Source organism: Rhipicephalus microplus, chromosome 5 (assembly GCF_043290135.1).
Source record: "Rhipicephalus microplus isolate Deutch F79 chromosome 5, USDA_Rmic, whole genome shotgun sequence".
In the NCBI taxonomy this organism is placed as follows: Eukaryota; Metazoa; Arthropoda; class Arachnida; order Ixodida; family Ixodidae; genus Rhipicephalus; species Rhipicephalus microplus.
The window spans coordinates 79449393-79458240 of record NC_134704.1 but is presented as its reverse complement, the minus strand read 5'-3'; the positions used below and the strand labels follow the sequence as shown (position 1 = coordinate 79458240).

Here is an 8848-nt window from a genome sequence, read left to right as displayed (position 1 = left end):
ATGGTATTTCGCGCTATAAAAAAGCAGTCTGAATATGTGCGTCTGTCATTGGAGACTGTTTGCAGGATAAATCTACATTAATTCATGAAGCGCACGCCTTTTCCTGTTACCTAAACTCACCGCACTCCTCAGTGGCTGTGCAGCGTGCCAGCCACTCAGTAGTGCTCGCATTGTACGCGTTGAACTTACTTCATCCTGCTTTTTCCCCCGCCTTGCGTGCCCTCGCAGCTCTGAATAATCTTGCGGGAATGAGATTCAGATTTGTTACACAGCTATTTTTCTGTTATAGCTGGTTGAGATAGTGAAACAGCGTAAACATCAATTGAATCTCTCGTTTTTATGTGACCACTGAGAAAAAAATCTTACTAAGTTATTGGAAAATACAAGATGAAATGCAGTAATAACGATTTTGATGCCCTATACCTGTTCAGTTTTTCTACTTTCCATAGATATATGTAAGCGAGCAATCTAATTATCCGAGAAGTATCACTCTCGTATTCTGCCTCTGTGACGCTGTGTCGGTATTGCTTCGACCGCAATAATATTAACTTACCATAAACATTCTCCAAAGATCACAACCTTAGTCAGCTTAAAGATCACAACGCTGTTTTTATCTAAGAATGTGATATTGTATAACAAATAAGAAAAATGTCTATGAACTTAAGGAGGAGGATGAAGAAAGGACAGGGAGGTTAGCCAGTTCACAATGAACTCAAAATATTTTAATCAAACAATAAGTGTTCTGAAAGAAAAAATAATAAAATTTATAAGTGACTGGTCCAGTTCGGCTGGTCACGGAAGGCTTACCCCAGCGCACGTCTTGCTTCCGTGTTCATTGACGCCGTTTGAACTAACGTGGCGCAAATGCACGCGAAGCCTCAGTCTTGCATAATTCGCAATAAGGAGTTTTGCTACGGCGTCACTGTGCTCGGAGCAAGTCTTTACGCAAGGGCGCACCATCTCGTTCAAATAATCGGTCACGGCCTTCAACGGGGACCTTAAGCGCAGCAAGCCCTCACTCCAACTTATGATGCCCCTGAAATGCTCTTCACACGACTTGAGTGTCAGCAAAACATCCTTGCTGGGATATGTGAGGTTGCCACCTTCACTCCTGTACTCCTTCAGAATAGTCAGAGTTGCGTGCTCGCTTTCAGTTGAGCCTAACAAGGCAGAATTACAATGCCCGCATCCCGCTACAACACTCAGCATACCTTTTAAAAGGAAGCCGCCGATGTAGAAAAGGATGTTGCATTCGTTTTCTTGAAGTTCTTCAATGAACAAAATTTCCGAGTCATCAATGACATCAGCTTCCACCTCCCCGTGCTCTTGTTTGCCTTTTGCAAGCATGTCGGCGAGGTACTTAGCATCGTCGACTTCGTAGCTTGACGTTCCGGGTGCATGAAGGAACTGACTCACGCACACAAGCTTCAGGGCACACTTTAAGTCATATGCGTTAGGAACAGGCTTCCTGATGCGCACCACCGAAAACAAATTTTCGAGGCAGTCTTGCAAGATTCTGCTCGTGAGGAAGAATTCGTATCCTTCACTGCGCAAGAGAATGTCTTGGAGACGAAGAACGACTTTTGTTGTTATTAGTAAACCTGCTTGCGAAGGCTTCCACTGTGCCTTGCTTCCCATCTTCATTCCTTGAAAAACTTCGAGGGCCGAGTTCAGTAGCTCAATTGATTCGTGGTACCTCCGCATGTCTCGAAGGCTGAGAGCAACTGATGGGTGGCGGGAAGACATTAGCGTGTACCAGTTGAATACTAATTCTAGAAACCAAGCTGTTGTCTCTGCCTCCGGCTCTATCGCGTCCTCTTTAATTAGGTACCGAATCGCTGCAGGAGCTTCCCTGAAGAAGCGGACAGCAACTCCCACTTTCATTTTTGTGAAATGGCCTCGCGAAATGTGTAACTCTGAGAGCCTCGGGGCGACTTTCAGCTCTCGTTCAGCATCATACTTAATTACACTGCGCACATGGTCCACGTTCACTTCTTTTGATGGCAGATTGTGCTGGCATACTGTTGCATCACTCAGAAAGAATACTTCCGATGAAAGCAACTGTGACTTGACATTCTTCAGCACGTGTGCAGCATCTGCTGTGAAAAACAATTCTTTGTCTTCCAGACAGGGGTGAGGCACTGAACATACAGTAATGGAATTCCTGTGGCTGGAGAATCCGAGCTCGCGCCACATAGCCCGATTAGAAGCCCCCATGTCGCAAGTGACGACACGGATTCTTAAAGAGATTTCCGCGCAGAGCTGCACTATCTTCATGACGTAGTCCTTGAGGATACTACCCTCTACATGACTTCCGGTGAAGTGGTAGGCAATCACTTGCTTCCATCTCGTATTCAGGCCTCCTACCATGAACACTAGTGCGTGATGTGCAGGTTCGTCTGGATTTTCTGGCATAGTTTGCCCCCCCAACACCACATCCTCAGCGCGATCGAGCTCGTACCCGCGAGCAATCTCCATTTCATCCAAGAACAAAGCACAGTCTTTTTCAATGTCTTGCATGTTCTCTGCTTTGATTTTGAGAACATCGATGACTTCCGTCAAAATTCCGGGAAGAAACTTGAGGCCCTGAAGGCGACGTGCAAGGGTTTTTCCGGATGGCAAGGGGTAGCCCAGATTTCTTAGTGTCTGGTAACCAGTTTTTCCACAGGAAAACTTAATCTGAAGCGCCTGCTTGATTGTTTCTGCAGACCAAGTGCTTCCCTTATTACTCTGGCGCCCAAGAGCCTGCAGCTGGTCATCATTGAGGAATTTCAAACGCTGTCCGAATAATTCCATTTTGGTTTCCAATTTTTTCACCTGTTTTTTTAGTGCTTGAATGGTTGAGGTGGCTTTCCGATGGACTTGATGTAGCTGAGTGTATTTTCTGCCCATATCGGAGAGCTGCTTATTTAACTGCTTGTTTTCACGTGCCCCGTCAGGTGCATCGGCCGAGATCACAACTTCTTCCCTTTCCATAATGTGCGGTACTGAATCAGGCGTCTGAGAATTGCAGCTTTGCGGTTGCTGTGCGCCAAGACTGTCTGTGCGTGAATTTAAATTCGCCTGTGCACTTGTGAGTGGCGTACAATTAATGGCCGTAGAGTTGTCACCGCGTGTTTCTTGGCATGCATCAGGCAACACAGCAGGTCCTGCCCTGTCCTTTGGCGCCTTCCTTTGTGGAGGCAAGCCTGCAGTGCAAAAAAGGACAGTCACAAGCTGCAAGTATTACAAGGTAGCCAGCTCTAATCACAGGCCTGTACTGGATTTTAGCAGTATTATAGGTTGCAGACATATGCCTTTTCTCAGGTCGCAGGCACGTACCCCGACTTTCTTAATATCCTCAAACGAGGAATTCCACGGATCATCCTAATTTTTGAAACTAAATCATTTTAGCCTTGTACTGTTGCCACCTGTTAGGTTCATACAGAATCTTTGACGCACAGTGAAACAGTAACTTACCCCTGAAAGGGAACACCGTTGGCACAGCGTTCGGCTTCAGTTTTATCCACTGGTCAGCTCGGTGCTGCTCGAAATGGCTTGCTTCAAAATGTGCCTGTAAGTCCGTTATGAACCATGAATTTTAGCTTAGCTTAGCCTAGACAGAATTACTAGAAAGACACAGTATACCACACAACTTTTATTGAATTTCGTGATTTGCAATAAACGAATGAAAAACACTTTTCTGTAAATACGCAATTTAATAACAAGCAGCCTATTTTGTTTATACATATAGTGACTAAAAACTGGTACAAACTTCAAATACTGCGGCTGCGCCACACGTTTCCATAGCTGCACTTTTAGAGATCGCAAAAAAAGAGAGAAAAACTGCAACTTAGACGTGAAGCGTTTACAGCACCGACAAAGTGACCCACAGACACGTATACACATTTAAAAAAACAAGTTTCAAAGTTCTCGACGAGAAAAGAACACATGTCGGGATACTCACACTGCATACACACGAGGACTTCGTAGGCTGCCACTTGTCTCGCTTAATCTTCACCATCCATAGCAGCCTTCTTTTGGGCTCTGTCGGAAAATGGTAGAGTTTCCAACCATTTCTGGAGTTGTTCGTGCACATGGGCACGCAGCACCCAGTCATTTCCCTAAAAAAGTATATGACAGAGCGGCCACAGCTCCTTCTTTGCTCCCGTCGCTATGCGAAGTGAGATCTGCAATGGCGGCGGCCGTCAGGAAAAACCGGTCGCGGCGGCGAGCACCCCGTCAAACAATGTCCCCACCCTGCAAGGAGCGGCGGGCGAGGGAAACCATTCAGGCACCCTAGTGCCGGAGGGGAGCGAGCGCCATCTGCAGAGCCATCTAATGGGATCTCTGAGTACTAGCGTGGCTACGACGACGGACAAGGGACAAGCCCCGACCATAGGCTGCTTCGCATCTGAAACTTTTTTCGTCCTAACCCTGCGCAATAAAACTAAAGTGGCGCGAAAAGCCCGAGTGAGTGAGTATGAACTTTATTAAGGTCCTGAGAGGAAAGAAAGCGGTGCCGAAAGCCCCGCCATCAATCCGGCGGCTCCACCCAGGTCGGGACCGGTAGACTGAATAGAGGTATGGAGCAGCCCCTTCACATGACATGAGGGCACACCTACCCCCCCCCCCCCTGCTCCATGGCGTGGGGGGATGGACCGAACAGAGCCGCGGGCCATGGCCTGAACGGAACAGAGCTGCGCCACTCAGAATGTTGCAATTCAAGCGGACGCATAACTTCCGCGCATCCGGAAAGCGATTGCCTGCAAATTTCGCAAGCCTACACCTGCCGGCTATACCTACAACATGCTAATCCTGATTCCTGACTTCTGACTTTCAATCTGCCGGTGGTGGCCTTGGCTGCCGCTTCAGTTTTAAACAATAACGGAAGGCTGACAGGGGTTATGGAAAAATATTATTAGGGCAATAATAATAATAATAATAATAATAATAATAATAATAATAATAATAATAATAATAATAATAATAATAATAATAATAATAATAATAATAATAATATTATTATTATTATTATTATTATTATTATTATTATTATTATTATTATTATTATTATTATTATTATTATTATTATTATTATTATCCGGGGTTTTGCGTCCCAAAAGTACGATATGATTATGAGAGAGACCGTAGTGGAAGGCTCCAGCAATTCTGATATCTAGTGTTCTCTGACGTGCAGAGACATCACACACTACACGGGTCTGGACCATTTCTCCTCCATCGAAATAGAACCCTCAGCAGCCGAGCACCACCATAACCCCTGCTCCACCTCAGCGGGTGCCAATTCAAAATTCCTAAAGCATGTTTGCCGATAACAAATATTTTTTCACAGAACACAAAAAAACGGTCCCTATCTAATAGCGATTTGTTAACGCCTGCGCAGTTCCATTTTTGTCTACAAGCATGCATGATATCCATTAGACAAAGTGAAGGGTTTCAGCCTAGCGCGAGCATAAGGAGGAGGAGGAAAGAACTTTATTCAGAGTCCGGCGAGTAGATGGGGTGGGCGATTGGCCCCGCCTAGGTTACGGCCAGGAGTCCTTGAATCCTGGCGGCTTCCTCGGCCCGCTAGACGGCCCACATTTGGTCTTCGAGGACGGAACTGAGCATTGCGGCTTCCCAGTGCGCGCGAAGGCTGTCAGCAGAGGCCGCATACTTGTTATTAGTACTAATCCCTCTACATTCCCATAACATATGCTCCAGAGTGGCTCTGGAGTCGCAACGCTTGCACCTGTCCGTTTTGTATATATCAGGATATATTATGTGCGATAGCGCAGGATTCGGATATGTCCTAGTTTGTAACTGCCGCCATTCGACAGACTGTCTTTTTGTTAATTTTGGGTGAGGTGGCGGGAATATGCCCCTCTGTAATCTATAATGCTTTGTAATTTCATTGTATCTGGTCATTCTGTCTTCCCACTCCCACTCGTCTGCCACGCCGTAATCACCGGAGGAGGTTGGGGCGGCACTTGAGAGGGCAGCTCGGTCGGTGAGCCCTCGAGCTGCGTCATGTACAGCCCCATTGTTGCTGTCCCCCGCGATGGCATGAGCAGGTGTCCATATAATATATGTATTTCTGGGGCTTGTTCGACACCCTCCTTTGAGAATACGTAGTGCCTCCGGGGAGATGCGGCCGTTGGCAAAGTTTCTCACTGCCGTTTGAGAGTCACTGACTATCACGGTTGCGTTTGTCTGAGCTACAGCGAGCGCTATGGCTACCTCTTCCGCTGTCTCGGTACTTGTGGTGCGTATCGTCGCGCATGTCATACAGCGTTTGTTGCTATCGATTACGGCTGCGGTAAACCCCCGTTTGCGCTTGTATCGAGCAGCGTCTACGAAAACTGCGTCCTTGTCATTACCGAACTTTTTTTGTATTTGTTTTGCTCTTGTCTCTCGTCTAGCTTTATTGTGTACGGGGTGCATGTTTTTTGGCAAGGGTGGTATCATCATTGTTTCCCTGGTCTCTTTTGGAATTTCCACCTCAACGCCGTGTTGCGTGTGATACGTTATACCTAGTCGCTCTAGAATATGTCTCCCTGCTCGTGTCTTAGAGAGACGTTCATATTGCGCCGTACGCTGCGCCTCAATAAGCTCATCTATTGTATTGTGCAGGCCTAGCTGTAACAGTTTGTCGGTGCTTGTGCTAATTGGTAGCCCTATAGCTAGTTTGAATATTTTTCGAATGAGGCAGTCTAGCTTGATCTTTTCCGCGACTTGCCATTTTAAGTATGGCGCTACGTATACTATTCTGCTAATCACGAATGCCTGTATCAACCTTATCGTGTTTTCCTCCCGCATGCCACTGTGCTTAGTTGTTATCCTTTTTATGAGTCTCATTATTTGGGCTACAGTTGCATCCAGTCGCCTGAGGATTTCTCCATTGTTGCCCTTGGCTTCGATGAGCAGACCCAGTACTCTGATCCTGTCGACTATGGGTATGGTTTTTCCATCGGCTGTTCTTAACTGTATTTCTTCTCTATGAGCAAGACCTTGCAGGCAGTTGCCTGGTTTGCGACCTCTACGAGTAGGTCTGTACAGCAACAGCTCTGATTTTTCCGCAGAACAGGCTAGCCCAGTACCTTCCAGATACCGCTCGACCGTTTCGACTGCTGTTTGAAGCGTTTCCTCTATTTCGCCATCACTACCACTTCTCACCCATAGGGTGATGTCATCTGCATATATAGTATGATTCAGTCCTTCGATTACTTGGAGTTTGGTTGGCAGTCCAATTAGAGCCAGATTGAATAACATAGGTGATAATACCGAGCCTTGCGGCGTACCTGCACTGCCCATCTCAATTTCCTCTGAAACTAGGTCCCCTATCATGATCTTTGCCTTCCTTCCCGTCAGGAAATTACGCACGTAATTGTACGTCCGTTGTCCCAGATCTAGATCGTTTACCCTTTTTAGCACCGTTGCATGGGTTACATTATCAAAGGCCTTCTTGAGGTCTAACCCTAGAATGGCCTTTGTCGCTGTTCCCGGATTATCTATAATCTGATGTTTTAACTGTAGCATTGCGTCTTGCGTTGAGAGGTTCCTCCTGAACCCTATCATTGTGGGTGGAAGCGCATCCCGGTCCTCTAGATAGGTAGTTATCCTCTCCAGAATCACGTGCTCCATGAGTTTCCCCACGCAAGATGTGAGAGATATGGGTCTCAAGTCCGCAATCTGCACTCGCTTGCCTGGCTTGGGTATTAACACGATTTTTGCCGTCTTCCATTGTTGCGGAATCTGTCCTGCCTTCCATGATTTGTTAATGAATTCAGTTAACTTAGTTATGGACTCGTCATCCAAATTGCGTAGCGTTTTGTTAGTTATGCCATCTGGTCCAGGTGCTGATCTAGTATTGAGTTTTTGCAAGACGGCCCTCACTTCTGCCTCCCCGATCTCGTTGTCTAAATCATCATTTGCTAGCACTGTGTAATCAGGGTGTGTAACGGGAAGCGCTTGAGAGATGTATGTTTTCTTGATTTCATTCAGGAAATCCTGCTCTGTACCTTCATATCTTTGTATTAACCGATTAATATTGTGCCTTTCTGCCAACTTGTTTCCGTCCGGGTTTAACAAATGTCTAAGGATGGTCCACGTTTTTGCCATTCCTATCTGGTTGTCCATGTCATTGCACTTTTCCTCCCACTGTTGTCTGCACAGCTGCTGGGCGTATTGCTCTATATCTCTGTTCAATTTAGCTATCTTTCTACGAAGTGTCCGGTTGTGCCTTTGGTTTTTCCACCTCCGTTGTAAACCTTCCTTAGCTTCCCACATGTGGAGAAGCTTATTGTCTACATACTCTAGCTGCGCCTCCGGTGGCACCGTTTGCGTAGCGGCCTCCACGTCTCGTTTTAACTTTTCGGTCCATTCCTCAATACTCCGTATCATTTCGTCGGGCTCCTCTCTGATGTTTCGGAACTTGTCCCAATCGACAAGTTTAAGTTGTCTGCCTTTTGCCTTCCGCGGCCCTGCCCTCACCGTTATTTCAAGTATAAAATGATCGCTTCCCAAGTCATGTTGCGTATTGGTCCATTGCGTGTCCAGTATATTTTTGGTGAACGTCAAATCTGGCGTGGTATCCGCGCAAACGCTAGTACCTGTTCTTGTAGGAATGGATGGATCGGTCACGAGCGTCAGGCCCTCCTCCTGTGCGTCCAACCACAAGTTCCTGCCTTTCTGGGTTTCGATCCTGTATCCCCATGCACCATGTGGGGCGTTGAAATCTCCTCCAATCACTAGCGCCCGGTTGCCCGTTATAGCGAGGGTTTTTCGAAACAGCGTGCGGAATTTGTGCTTTCTGCATTTAGGACTGCTGTAAATATTCAATACGAAAAGACTGTCCTCTGTTTTTCGC

General features: G+C 46.5%; 1 protein-coding gene across 1 annotated transcript; it reads right to left on the bottom strand.

The window, feature by feature from the left end:
- Positions 1-700: 700 nt before the first annotated feature.
- LOC142817841 (uncharacterized) lies at positions 701-4241 on the bottom strand. The gene is made up of 3 exons (XM_075895719.1): positions 3947-4241; positions 3460-3553; positions 701-3188 (listed from the first exon to the last, which is right to left on the bottom strand). The coding sequence occupies exons 1-3, from the start codon at positions 4097-4099 to the stop codon at positions 793-795; spliced, it is 2643 nt and encodes an 880-aa protein (XP_075751834.1). The 5' UTR covers positions 4100-4241; the 3' UTR covers positions 701-792.
- Positions 4242-8848: the final 4607 nt, after the last annotated feature.